The 15,126-nt window shown below is 41.6% G+C and overlaps 1 protein-coding gene across 2 annotated transcripts in view; it reads left to right on the top strand.

Moving 5' to 3' along the window:
* Positions 1-15,126, top strand: part of ZSWIM6 (zinc finger SWIM-type containing 6) — a 120,478-nt gene that overhangs the window by 46,788 nt on the left and 58,564 nt on the right. For both annotated transcript variants that reach the window (XM_058170041.1, XM_058170042.1), the window contains exons 3-4: positions 11,603-11,751; positions 14,121-14,271. In XM_058170041.1, coding sequence (XP_058026024.1) covers positions 11,603-11,751; positions 14,121-14,271 — 300 coding nt within the window. The remainder of the gene's footprint in view (positions 1-11,602; positions 11,752-14,120; positions 14,272-15,126) is intronic.

Here is a 15,126-nt window from a genome sequence, read left to right as displayed (position 1 = left end):
AGAAAAGACTGTAGTTCCATTCATGTATTGTAGTGCGTGAAACACATTGAGCAGTCCTGTCCCTCTAAATATCATGCTGTGATGTCAAATAAAAGAGAGGTATGAAATGAGATGGTCTGATGAGGTCTTCAGATATAGGTTATAGGCTTAGGCTTTCATTATCAGAATTTTCATATGCACTTGCAGGTTGGATAAAGCTGTCAGAAACAAGTTGTATAAGGGTCCTATGACATGTTTCCATGGAGAACAACAGTTGCGCAGCCACATTGAGAAAAGATATAAATGATTTATTTTATCTCAAATCTAACAAGGGAACCCATAGAAACTGTTAGGGGAAGGTAATATCTACCATTAATAACTTGCCAGAAGAACAACAGAATTATTTTCTACTTACTTAGATGTTATTGCATAAAGAAACATGAGTTTCATTTATTTTTTGGGGGAGGAGGTTAATTCAGTGTCCAACTGAGTAACTCTCCCACTTTAGATGATCAGCATATTTCTCATTTCTCATTGAAATGTTATATGACAGAAAAGTACTTGAATGACGGGAAACTCTAACCCTGAAATCATTTAGAAAGGTGACATGAGGATTGGGCTAGATATAAACAAGAATGCATAATTGAAAGTAAGAGAGGACTATACACCCCCCTCCCCCAAAGAAAGGTGAAATGCAGTACATTACGTGGTATAATCATTCCTTCCATGGGAATTTGGACAGGCAGCTTTGTTGAAACGTCTGAAAAATATGTCAGGATGTATTTTTTTTTGCAGCTAACTACTTACTGTTAAAATAAACAAGAAATTTAAGCAAGCAAGCAAACAATTGTTGCTTAAAATGAGTGATCTCCAACACCTACAAACTGGAAGAATTAACATTTGACTCTACAGTATACCGGTAGATGTGTTCCCAAGATGATTCATGTATTCTGCAAGCTAAGTTAGACAATATAGTGGTGTCCAACTTTCTGGTGAATAATTGCTATATAAATTGTATATAAATTGCTTGTTGCATGGAATAACTGCAACATGATGAAGATGCTGCTTTGAATGCTTTGCCAAATCCTACTGTGCTGCTGTCCCCCAGTAATCTGGGACTTCACCATTTTTCCAGGAGTTCTCAAAGACAATGCATGAAGGTTTGGACTGACCATAAGCAAGTCCCTTTAGTAGCCTAGGATGCAGTTCACTTGGCCTGAAAATTTCAACTGATATGAAATAAATACTTCAGTCCTGGTCTTACAAGACTTGAGCATCCATTTAATTTTTTCAGATATAAAACATGAAAAAGTATATGTGATCATTCCAATTTGGCTAATACCTCTTCCTCCTTCCCCACTCATCCCTGTAATTTCTAGCAATTTTTTGAGGAGAGGACAAGGTTTCTTTGCCAATATGAATATTTGGTTATAAATAGGAAGTTGGTAGTTTGTGATTAGCACTGACATGAGCCATGCTAATATAGATCTTTGAAAATGCCTACAGGTTTGATAATAGAATAAAGATGTGAGTAAAGAGCAAATTCCAATTTCATATAATGTAACTGGGACTAAATTAACATGGCACCCAAAAATAAATTATTTACTTTCATGGAATTATAAAATTGAAAGGTGCCATTTAAACTATCAAATCCAGGCACCAGCACCCAGATAGTATATCTTTAGCCTTCAATTAAAAACATCCAAGAAAGGGAAGCCTTCCTCCCCCCCCCACTAACTGATTCTACTAATACAATAAAACTAACAATAAAAGATTTGTTTTTGAGAAGTCCATGCTGACTCCTAGTTATTACTATCTTTTTTTTTTTTGAAGATTTTTATGGATTCATTTCTTTATAGTCTGCTTTAGAATTTTCCTAGGTACAATCAAATTCTTTTTTCTAATTTGCTAGATCTTTTTCTTTTGGAAAATAATGGGTAATATCCAGTCATCAGGCACTTCATCTCTTCTCCAGAATTTCTCAGAGATAATACATAGGAATTAGGCAGAGGATAACTACCGTATTTTTCGGTATATAGGACGCACCTTTTTATCTCCAAAAAGAGGGTGAAAATATGAGTGCGTCTTATACACCAAATGTAGTCCCACCACCTGCCGCCCCCCACCCTTCGGAGGTTGTCGGCCTCTGTGTGTTGCACAGCCGCATGTCCTCATGAAAACAGTCTTGCATCTGTCGCGGTACTTCAAGGGGCCGCACTACAGCTGATCAGCGCTGTAGGCGACTAGTAGACCAGTGCCTCTATTTTTAAAGAAGGTAGACCGGTGCGCTCCCAAAAAAGGCAAGTAAACCGGTATGGCTCTGCTAGACTGAAGCAAGCCTGGTAGACCGGTATGTTTCCTGATTAGAAAAAAGAAATTTTTTGGTCAAAAAACTCACAGTGACTCTGAAAGAATCGAACAGAAATGGGCTGGAAGCCAGATCTGCTAGAGATGTTTCTCTCAGGCCGGCTCAGTCGAAATTGGGCCCAACAGGAAAGAGGAAGGGACGTGGTCAAAAAACTATGACTCAGTCTCTAGGCAGATCCGGCTGTAGCAACCCGTCTGACTGATGCCTCAGCCTCACTGGAGAACTGGTGGCTTGCTGAGTACTACGCAGGAGGTGTAAGGCAAGGCGTTGCCACCCGAAAACTGTTGCCACAATCTGTTGCCTGGAACCGCCCAAAAATGTGATGCTCTTTCTTTGCCTTTGCACGCCCCATTTTTGGAACTGGGGAGGCAGTGGAGATCTCCAGGCGGCGGAGATCGCGGCAACAGTGTTTTTAGGTGGCAGCGCCTTCCCTTTTGCCCCCTGCGCAGCACCTGCTTCGCCAAACAAGTCCCGACCTCCGCGCTTCCCCAGGCTGCTCCCGTTATCAAAATCCAAATGGAAGTGAGGACGCCGCTGATCCTGATGCTGATAGACAGAGGCAGAATTCTTTTTTTCTTGTTTTCCTCCCCCAAAATTAAGGTGCATCTTATACTCCGGTGCATCTTATACACCAAAAAATACGGTAGTTTTTTCAGCAACCCACGATGGAATTAATTTGGTCATGGGAATTTAAATTCACTGAACATAGCCCCTGACTATGTCCCAGTTTCAAGCTTTAGTTCTGCTCAAAATTTCTTGGCAGTACTAACATAATCTTGTGTTGGGGAAAATAGTTGAATATCTCTGTGTTTCTTTGTTACTAATGTTTTACAATGTTTATTTGACTGCTAGTATACTGATTCTTTTCATTTGCCTTATATACTGTAAAGGCATGTATAAAGGCTTTTCTTCCCCCTCAGCAGCCTTTCCTGAGCTCAGCTTCATTATGAATTTCCTGACACACCTCTGCTGCTCTGATCTACCTGTCTGTACTCTTCCTTTGTGATCTATTCTTATATCTATTTCCTATACTGTATGTACTGTGCCCTTTCTTGCTTTCTGCCCTTCAGTTGTTTGTGTATCTAACCTTCAAAGAAAGGCGGTGTGTGTGTATATGTTTTTACTCATGAAGCTTCATTGGCTTCTTTTGCTGTCACTTTTGCTTTCATTATAATTTTTTGCTTATTTTTTTTTTATTTATTAATTTTATTTATTTATTTATTAATCAAATTTTTATACCGCCCTACTCCCGAAGGACTCAGGGCGGTTTACAGCCAGGTAAAAAACAGCAAACAAAATAAATACAGAATAAAATACGACTTAAAAAACTGATTCAATTTGGCCCAAGTTAAAATATCACTAAAAGAATAAAACCCACTATAATTAAAACCAAACGATATCTAAAACCCTATGCCAGACCTGCGCGGATAAACAAATATGTCTTCAGCTCGCGGCGGAAGGTTCGAAGGTCCGGAAGTTGGCGAAGTCCTGGGGGAAGCTCGTTCCAGAGGGTGGGAGCCCCCACAGAGAAGGCCCTACTTCTGGGGGCCGCCAGCTGACATTGTTTGGTGGACGGCATCCTGAGGAGTCCCTCTCTGTGAGAGCGCACGGGTCGGTGAGAGGCAGGCGGTGGCAGTAGGCGGCCCCGTAAGTAACCCGGCCCTAAGCCATGGAGCGCTTTAAAGGTAGTAATCAACACCTTGAAGTGCACCCGGAAGACCACAGGTAGCCAGTGCAGCCTGCGCAGGAGTGGTGTCACATGGGAGCCACGAGCGGCTCCCTCTATCACCCGCGCAGCTGCATTCTGAACCAACTGGAGCCTCCGGGTGCTCTTCAAGGGAAGCCCCATGTAGAGAGCATTGCAGTAATCCAAGCGAGAGGTAACAAGAGCATGAGTGACCGTGCAAAAGGCATCCCGATCAAGGAAGGGGCGCAACTGGTGAATCAGGGAAACCTGATAAAAAGCTCTCCTGGATAGGGTCGTCAGATGGTCTTCGAAAGACAACCGTCCATCCAGGAGAACGCCCAAGTTGCGCACCCTTTCCATCAGGGCCAGTGACTCGCCCCCAACAGTCAGCCGCAATTGCAGCTGACTGTACCGGGGTGCCGGCATCCACAGCCACTTCGTCTTGGAGGGATTGAGCTTGAGCCTGTTTCTCCCCATCCAGACCCGTACGGCTTCCAGACACCGGGACAGTACATCGATAGCTTCGTTGGGGTGGCCTGGGGTGGAAAAGTACAGCTGCGTGTCATTAGCGTACAGTTGGTACCTCACCCCAAAACCACTGATGATCTCACCCAATGGCTTCATATAGAGGTTGAACAGGAGGGGCGAGAGAATCGACCCCTGCGGCACCCCACAAGTGAGGCGCCTCGGGGTCGATCTCTGCCCCCCTGTCAACACCGTCTGCGACCGGTCAGAGAGATAGGAGGAGAACCACCGATAAACAATGCCTCCCACTCCCAAACTCTCCAACCGGTGCAGCAGGATACCATGGTCGATGGTATCAAAAGCCGCTGAGAGGTCTAATAGGACCAGGGCAGAGGAATAACCCCTATCCCTGGCCCTCCAAAGATCATCCACCAACGCGACCAAAGCCGTCTCCGTACTGTATCCGGGCCGAAAGCCGGACTGGAACGGGTCTAGATAGACAGTTTCATGCAGGTATTGGGGTAATTGACATGCCACCACACTCTCTACAACCTTCGCCACAAAGCGAAGGTTGGAGACCGGACGATAATTACCTAAAACAGCTGGGTCCAGGGAAGGCTTCTTGAGGAGGGGTCTCACCACCGCCTCTTTCAAGGCAGCTGGAAAGACCCCCTCCAACAAAGAAGCGTTAGTAATCCCCCGGAGCCAGCCTCGTGTCACCTCCTGCGTGGCCAGTACCAGCCAGGAAGGGCACGGGTCCAGTAAACATGTGGTGGCATTCAACCTCCCCAATAACCTGTCCATGTCCTTGGGAGCCACAGGGTCAAATTCATCCCAAACAGTCTCAACAAGACGGCTCTCCTACCTCTCACCTGGATCCACCCAATTTTGATCCAAGCCATCCCGAAGCTGAACGATTTTATCGTATAGATAACCACTAAACTCCTCGGCATGTCCCTGTAATGGGTCATCCTGCTCCCCCTGTTGAAGAAGAGAGCGGGTCATCCGAAACAGGGTGGCCGGGCGGTTATCTGCTGACGCAATGAGGGAGGAGACGTAACAACGTCTCGCTTCCCTCAATGCCACTAGGTAGGTCCTACTATATGACCTAACTAGTGTCCGATCAGCCTCCGAACGGCTGGACCTCCAGGAACTCTCTAGGCGTCTTCTCTGGCGTTTCATCTCTCTCAGCTCCTCGGAGAACCAAGGAGCCGGTTGAGACCTACGCCGGGTCAGAGGCTGCAAAGGCACGACGCGGTCTAGAGCCCCAGCCGCGGCCAGTTCCCAGGCCACGACTAGTTCTTCAGCCGTGCCATGAGCCAGATCCTCAGGAAACGGCCCAAGCTCCGTCCGGAACCTCTCTGGGTCCATCAGGCGCCTGGGACGGAACCAACGTATTGGTCCCGTCTCCCTGCGGTGTTGAGTGGCGGTCCGAAAGTCCAGACGAAGGAGAGAGTGATCTGACCATGACAAAGGTTCAATGACTAGATCTCTCAAGTCCAGATCCTTCAACCACTGTCCAGAGATAAAAATCAGATCCAGTGTGCTTCCCCCAATGTGAGTAGGGCCATCAACTACTTGTGTCAGGTCCAAGGCCTGACATGGAGGCCATGAACTCCCGAGCTACTGTCGATGACATGCCGGTCGATGGCAAGTTAAAGTCCCCCATAACTATAAGTCTGGGGGTCTCAACCGCCACCCCAGCAAGCACCTCCAGCAGCTCAGGCAGGGCTGTTGTCACGCAGCAAGGAGCCAGGTACGTGACCAACAAGCCCATCTGACCCCTATGACCCCACCTCACAAAGAGGGATTCACAACCGGCAATCTGAGATATAGTGGTCTCCCTCGGCTCTAGACTCTCCTTAATAACAACCGTCACCCGCCCCACCCCTATCTTGGGCCCTCGGTTGATGGAATGCTCGGAAACCTGGTGGGCACATTTCAATAAGGGGCACCCCCCCTCCGTGCCCAACCAGGTTTCCGTAACGCCCATAAGGTCCGCGGATCCCCCCTGTATAAGATCACAAATTAGGGGGGCCTGGTTAACCACGGACCGTGCGTTGCACAACATCAACCGGAGGCCCAAGCTCTGAGGGACTTGGCCACCTGGGGAACGGGAGAAGTCTGAGGGGTCGGGGCGCGTGATTGCCTTCAGACATCGAGCACGCGCCCCCAAAGATCGATACGACCCCTCACTTCCGCCATATCTGCCCCTCCCACTTACCGTGCAGATGGAACTTTAATTTACCGTGCAGATGGAACTTTAACTTTAAATGGAACTTTAACTTTAATACCTCTAATATGGACCTGCGATCTTCCTGAGCTTCTCTTCCTGTTGGCTTCAGGCACCATAGGATCTTACCCTCCAACTCAGAGCAGGTTTTATTTGAATTTGCTTCTTCATTTGGCTGTGGTCACTTTTCTTAAAATCAAGAGTTCTGGCTTGATATGATAACATTCAATCAACTTTGAATTCTGTCCCCTCCTCTACTATGACCTCGATGGGTGGATATACTGTAAGCAAGTCTTGACGGAAAGAATCTCTTGACAAACTGTGACAGTACAGCATCTCAGAACTGGAAAGCTAGCTAGTAAACATTGAGGGATAACTAATATTTTCCATTATATATCAAGTATTATTAGTTGTCTTAAGTTGGAGGTTAAGAGTATGTGCTCACTGTTTAAGCTTTTAGGAAACATTTGTTCCTTGTGGTTAAGATGGATAACTTGGAGAAACGGAGCAAGTCAGGGAAAATGACTTTTCAGTATTATTACCAACTCTTCAGCCATTTTAAGATTTCCTGGAGATAAGCTGGCTGGCCTAGTTTTCAGCTGCAGATGTGTTGACTAGATGTTTGATATCATCTAGCAAAGGTATTTTGTCACAGCCTCTTGGCTTTAAATATTCCATTTTCAAAATATATGTTATAATTCAAATCATTTGAAATTATTGTTTAAAATAACAGAAAACTCATTCTTTACCTGGAAGAAAAATTATGAAAGGTTCATCAGCTTGTTACTTCCTGTAATAAAAGTATGCATATGCTTTTGATACCACTTATTTTTTCTGTAATATTCTATATTGAGCCAGCAACTCCTTTTGTTATTGTGGGAAAAATAGGAGGAGAAAGTAGTGTTATGTATGTTTGCCACCTTGAGTTACCATATTTATAAAAAATAATTTAAATAATTCCCTACATTTCCTATATTTCAATACTTCCCAACTTTTTAGATATAATGAAATATTTATAGGTACTAAAATGGAGCAAAACTATTTTCTAGAACATTACAATCCCAGTTTAAGCATGAAAAACAAATAGAAATAAAAATAACCCAAAGTTGAATGGTCATTCATGAATCCATTGCAGGTAGTCCCACCTTGGCCCATTTTGTGCAGTTGTCTTGAGCTTTTTGCTAATGGAATTGGAAATACCAAAGTTACTGTAAGCACTGCTTAATTGTAGGTCTCTGTCAAAAATTAATTAAAAGTGCTGTTCTCAGATAGTCAAGTGTTGCCCCTTTCTGTTTTATAAAGAGTAATACCCTTTTTAAGAAGGCATTCACACCACAGGCAAAATAAATGACATAAAATGTTGTGTCCTATATTTGCCTACTTTAATTTTTACTAGATCTTAAAAAATATTTTAGCCTGATTATTTAACATTTTAATTTTTCCATTGATTTTAAATGGTGCAAACCATCTTGAATGGTATCAGGGGTGAAATGCTCCTGGTTTGGACCGGATTGCCTGATCCGGTAGCATGGTGGCGGGTGGTTCAGAGAACCTGTAGCAAAAATCCCTGCCAATACCGCATGCCAGCTGAACTGCGCGATCATCAGAGGTTTTTTTTTAAAAAAAACTTTTAAAAGCATTTTTTCTTTGGGCGAAAAAATGCTTTTAAAAGTTAAAAAAAAAGCCTCTGATGATCGTGCGGCTCAGCTGGGATCGTCTGAACCTTTTAAAAGCATTTTTTTTCAAACTCTTCGGCTGAAGAAGTTGTAGAAAAAATGCTTTTAAAGGGTTCTGGCGATCAGGCAACTCAGCTGGGATTGTCAGAACCCTTTAAAAGCATTTTTTCTACAACCTCTTTGGCCAAAGAGGTTGTAAAAAAATGCTTTTAAAAGGCTTCTCTGGCAATCCCAGCTGAATTGCCTGACCATCAGAGGTTTTTAAAAGCATTTTTACAGCCTTTTCAGCTGAAGAGGTTGTAGAAAAAATGCTTTTAAAAGTAAAAAAAAAAAGTTGGCCATGCCCACCCAGTCACGTCCACAGAACCGGTAGTAACAAATTTTACATTTCACCCCTGAATGGTATGCATTATTTATTTATGCTGTAATTCTGAAAGATTTCTAATAGTTAACACCTAACCTAAAACAACCCTGATTAAAAACAAATATAAAAACAGCAAAACAAAACACCTATGGTAAATAATGCAAAACAACATAATAACAATAAAATGCCTAGAATAATAACCACAGACAGGGCCACTTTGTTATTCTCTAATACTGGTGAACCACAAGTAGTTTTTCTTGAGAGATATGTATTCGGTGACTCAATTCTGGTTAGAAAAAGTAGCTAGAAAAGGAAACTACATGGGAACCCTTCATATATGCAGTAGTGTAAAGTGCATTTAAAACATATTGGAAACCTGTGCATTTTATTAGGTGATTGTTGACAAAAAAATATCCTGCTGCATTGTATTATCAGATGCAGTTTCTTGGTGGTCTTCAAAGGTATGAATACAATATGTATATTTAATATATTGTAAGAATCTTGAAAGTGATAAGGGTGTGAGTTACTCTTGTGACTAGCCATACCCAGTTCCTGCAATTATTTATCATGTTTTAGCTCCATCCCGCTAATCAATTTTGTTGTTCTTCTTTGCACTCTGTCTAGAGTCTCAACATCTTTTTTGTATCAAGCTGACCAAACTGGCGTAGTATTCCAAGTATGATATTACCAAAGCAGTGTTCAATTTTAGCCTGTTTTGTCCCATCCAAAGCCCAATAGTGTTCAGATATTTGAGTCAAGATTTCCAGTTGTCTCCAACTTAACCAATTAAATGTCACCTTACTTCAAACTACAAGGTTACTTCTTCCAGCAGTCCCATGTTCAAGAAAAAGGTGAAAAAGATCAAGCCCTATTAAGCCAACCTTCCCTCATGCCCCATATCCCCTGACTGGAATCGCCTGGTAATGAAGGACCAGTGCCAATATAAAACAATGCCTGAAGCCCGCATAATATCTCCAGAAGGAATGCTTGCTGTTGAGCAGTCTCATAGGACATGAAGAATATATTACCTCTTCCCCATCCTGACATAGCTCACTGACCTGAGTAACTAGTACTATTTTGGTTCCATGTCTGGACCTGATCCCAGGCTGAAAGGGCTCCAAAAAAATCTGCTTTCTTGATGGTGCCGCAATTGACCCTCACCATCTTTTCAACAGCCTTGTCCAAAAATAGAAATTGAAGACTGCATGAGTTATTCAGTGTCGCTGGATCCAGAAAACGCCTCTTGATGAGAAGACATATTACAGTCTCCTTCAAATTGGGGAGGGGATGCCCTCCCCTACATTGCATGGACTATTTTCCTGATCCAAGAAGTCACACTTCTTCTGCCTCAAAGAAGGGGCCTGGATAGAGAGTGCCTTGCCTACCTTATTGGAATCTTCGGGCTGCAAGAAGCTCCAGATAATTAAAAATATTGCCCAGTCATCACTTTAGACCCCGCCCTTGAAGAGTCAAGGCTTGTGGGAATCTGAGCAGGAGTGGGATTTAGCTGGTCTGGACCGTTTCAGGCGAACTGATAGTTGTGACCTGCGAGTGGGCCCGTCCACCCATCCACCCGCCTCATGCTTTGCTGTCCTATTTAGCTGCATTTTTTTAGCCGTGCGCATATGTGGAAGTACGTATGCAGGCAAAGTGCATGCACAGAAGACTGCGCACATACGCAGAAGGCGCACACATAAGCGCTCACATTTTCGATGCTGGGGTGAACCGGTTGTTCAATTATGTGAAGCCTACCTCTGAATCTGAGTGGTTTTATTGGTAAGCTGCTATGCAAGTAGTGTAGTTCTGTGTAGTTCTCTTATTCCTCCCAAAAAGTGAGTTGACTACCTTGAACAGTGCTTCTGATTTACTAGCCAACCACAGTAAATAGAGAGGACAGGAGATAGAAAGATAGAAGTTATTGCACAAGGTCAGATTATTTACCCTGTTTCCCTGAAGATAAGATATCCCCTGATAATAAGCCCAATCGGGTTTTTGAGCGCATGCGCTAAAATAAGCTTCCCCTCCCTGAAAATAAGCCCTCCCCAAAAATATTTAACACAGAGCTGGAAATCAGGTAAGAAGGCAAGAGAAGCCCCATCTTGTTCCACGCGCCCCAAAACAATAAGACCTCCCCAAAAATAAGGCCAAGCACTTATTTCAGGGTTCAAAAAAATATAAGACAGGGTCTTATTTTTGGGGAAACACGGTATTCATTTATATATTTAAAGGTGTGGCAACATGTAGGCAGCTCGCAACAATAATAAAACTGCAAACTATAAAACCATAAAATTAAAAAATAAATTAAACCCTTCCGCCCAAATCCTGGTGCCCCAGTAATCTCCTAGGATGCTTCAACAACTATCCATAGGCTTCCACGACACTATTGCAGTGCTGCGTAAATAGCAGGTCTTGATGGCCTTCCAGAAAGGGACTGCCAGATCACTGGGGCCAGGATGTTCCACAGAGTAGGGACCAACTTGGGATTTATCAGATTTGAGAGTCTTTTAATTTCAGAAGCTGAAGACTGACTATGGAATTTGTGTGCAAAGCACATATTTTGCCAGTGAATAATGATACCTATATGTCATGGAGAGCTATTGCTCAAGTTTTCTCTTAGCCACTGACATAATAATCTAAAGCTGTGCACACATAGGTTCCTTTAGAGTGCTAAATATGCACAGAATTCTGCCATATCAGTGCTTAATGTCAGTGCATATATAATAGGTGCAATCAATCATCAATGACTGTTATTTTAGGTGGGAACAACTGGATCCTCATGTACTGGTAAAAAGATTTAAGTCATCATATAGCCTTTGTTTCTACTGTGTAGGTGCCCCTGATCCTACAGCAGGAGCGAGTATAGATGATGAAAACTGCTGGCATTTGGATGAAGAGCAAGTTCAGGAACAAGTTAAACTCTTTCTTTCCCAGGGTGGATACCATGGATCAGGGAAACAGCTCAATTTGCTTTTTGCAAAGGTATGTAAGAAGGGATATTTTTTTCATTATAACAGAATACTTCTTTATCTTTCGTTCTTACATTGACTTCACAATGTTTAGCTTCTTAGTAATGTTCCCACTCCATTTCTTGGGCTGACACCATCTGGGTTTCTTGGGCTATATTTTTCAGAAATCTCGGCCATTTGGAAGATTTTAAGGTACAGAAGAAGGTACTTCATGGTAAACGGTTTCTTTGGGAAAAATACAGATCAACATGGCCAAAACCCAACCAAACAAATCTCTTGAATTTTTAAATGTCATTGCTTTGGTATTGATAATAGTATGCCCTTCCCCCCAATATAAAAGAAGTATCAAAATATAAAGAAAAGTGACTGGTATTATTTTTTTATAATTTAATGTCATGTGATAAATCTTACAATTGTTTTTTATTGGGAAATCTGTACTGCCATGGGAAGATGGTTACTTAATGTAAGGAATGATAGAGCATGAAGTAAGGAGCTTTGCAAACACTTCTGTTGTTTCTTGGGCAATGGGATGGAATCTGTAGTAAATTGACACCATTTGGTTGATCTGGTTTGCATATTTTATTATCAGAATTATACACACACTGCATAGGGAGTTAGAAGCATAGAACAAACTGAAACTTGTAGTAGAACATTAGAATGTTTGTATTCAACAGTAGTACTGGTATGATTGGTATGATTCAAAGTGAAATGTTGAAATGTATGAATTTAAAGCTAAAGCCAGTTCAATGCAAAGTTGGAAAATAGTAATAGCAATAGTACTTAGACTTATACACTGCTTCATAGTGCTTTACAGCCCTCTCTAAGAGGTTTACAGCATCAGCATATTGCCCCCAACAATCTGGGTCCTCATTTTACCCACCTCCGAAGGATGGAAGGCTGAGTCAACCTTGAGCCAGTCAGGATCGAACTCCTGGCTGTGGGCAGAGTTAGCCTGCAATACTGCATTCTAACCACTGCACTACGGTGGCTCTTAAATATCAGAATAACAACATATTCTGTGTTTGGTGTTTCCAAATCAGTGTGTGCCTTGGAAGTAAAACAGGACACCTTTAGCATCAGACAAACATGAAATGATCAACCTGCTAAGATTTCTAATAATTGTATTGCATTGATAAGATAATAACTTGTGCTTTATAATTGAAGTACTATTGCCAATCAGGGGAACAATTATAGATTTGTGCCTGTTTGACTTTTTACAATGCTGGTGGTTCTTCTACCTTGCATTTCTCCTTAAATTTGTTCTTTGAATAATCAATAAAATATTTGCTGTCTATAGCAATTTGGGTGGGGAAAAAAGTAAATATTTTAAGCATTTTTATTAAGAGTGTGTGTGAATTTTATTTCCAAAGTGTTCATAAGAACCTTGGATTACAGAATAGGCTCCTCTCATGCTGAAGGAGTGCAAAGTGTTCTGTAAAGAATGGTTTTTGCAATATGGTACATTTGAGCTACCATGAAAAGCTTTATTTTTATCCAAAATTGTGGGATTTTCAAATTAGTTTATTACTCTTTTGTATTTATACTGAACCACGTAGGAATTTGCAAATATATCCATGCTTCCTAATTGACAAGAGAAAAAATTGGCATGCTGGAGCTATGTCTTCTTTCCTCCCTTTATTGTAGATGTTTACACGTGTAGCAAAGCTGGCTGAGGAATTCTGGGAGTTGAAGTCCACAAGTCTTAAAGTGGCCAAGGTTGGAGACCCCTGATGTGGCACACAGAGTGTACACTCATTTATCCCACTCCTGCTTTTGTCTATCATCATGTTAACATTTACTTCTCCTTCTTCTCCTTAAATGCCAAGAACAACAGCTCTAAGCTAGAGGAACGTCATTTGAAAGCATTTATTATTATTTTTTAATGTTTTTATTAAAGTTTTTAATATTTTTAAATGTAAATTAATAATTTCCCCCTTTCTAGTTTCTACTTTTCTGATATCAGACGAGACAAGACGAGATGAGATCGTTTTCTCAATATTGGGCTACTTCATAATAAAAAAAATGTCTCTTCATTGTATAAATACTTTTTAAAACATTGTGTTACTGTAACAATACTTACTGTTGGTATAAATTAGCAATATTGATTGTTCAGATATAATCCTGTGTTTCCACTGACCTCTCCCTTGTTTCCGGCAATTCTTCATTTGCCTCCAGAAGTTGTGAATGCTCTAACACTATAAGTTTTAAAGAAGATATTGGATAACCATTTGTCAGAAGTGGTGTAGGGTTTCCTGCCCAAGCAGGGGGGTTGGACTAAAAGACCTCCAAGGTCCCTTCCAACTCTGTTATTCTGTTCTGTTCATATATTATTTCATTTGGTTTTTTTTTTAATTGTACTAAACTACATGTTTTATATTGTAGGTGCGAGAGATGTTAAAGATGAGAGATTCAAATGGTGCTCGAATGCTGACACTGATAACGGAACAGTTCATGGCTGACCCACGGCTGTCACTTTGGAGGCAACAAGGAACTGCAATGACAGACAAATACAGGCAGCTGTGGGATGAACTAGGTAAATCCAAATAATTTTGCAGAAGCTTTTAACAGATCCGAAGTGAAGGAAATATTAAGTTGTTTTGAGTATCCCTGGTTCCTGTCAATAGAATTTGTATTTGTTGCCAGATTTTGGGAGTATGGCAACCTGGGACCTTGTTTTCATAGGCAAAATTAGTACATTTTTGTTAAAGCCAAGGATGTACAGCCAAAAATAACTGCTCCGTGAAATGTTTAATAGTAGAAGCTGGAATATAAACATTTCCTATGTAATAAGTAACCCATTGTATTAACAAGGGCTAGATCTGCAGTTATTAATAGTAAATGTTTACCTTCATAATTATGCACCTCTTTGATTCCAAAATGTCTTTGAAAGGGCATACTCCTTCACTAATCAGTTTTCAGTCGGCATGGAAAACTGTATAATGTTAGTTCAAGACCCTTCATTCATATTTTTCAATCAAGTGGGTGGTCTGGGTATATACCTCAGTGTAACACATGTCCTTTTTGTGCTATACTTGGATTTCTGCTCTGTAAAGATTGGAGGTGGGGGAAATCCTGATAAGTGACCAAACTAGGCTCATTTATCAAATTCATTGCAAGCTCACTATCCTAACCAAATGCTTTGCGGCCCTATGTTAATATGAGTGGCTGAATGTGAATTTGGATTTTTTTCTTTGAAGAATGAGGTGTGTACTTGTTGATTTGAGCTGGTAGTAGGTGATTTGTTTTGGGTCAGATACGGTTTTCTGTTTGAAAATTAGGAGAACACGAACTGAGAACAAGCTGTGTTTCGTGCCTTTAAGTAAGTCTTATGAGTATCTTAATCAACTTTTACTTGAAACTGAAATAAAGACCATAGTTGTAATTCATA

Source organism: Ahaetulla prasina, chromosome 2 (genome assembly GCF_028640845.1).
Source record: "Ahaetulla prasina isolate Xishuangbanna chromosome 2, ASM2864084v1, whole genome shotgun sequence".
Classification (NCBI taxonomy): domain Eukaryota; kingdom Metazoa; phylum Chordata; class Lepidosauria; order Squamata; family Colubridae; genus Ahaetulla; species Ahaetulla prasina.
The sequence above is the reverse complement of the archived record's forward strand: the minus strand, read 5'-3'. Positions and strand labels throughout refer to the sequence as shown.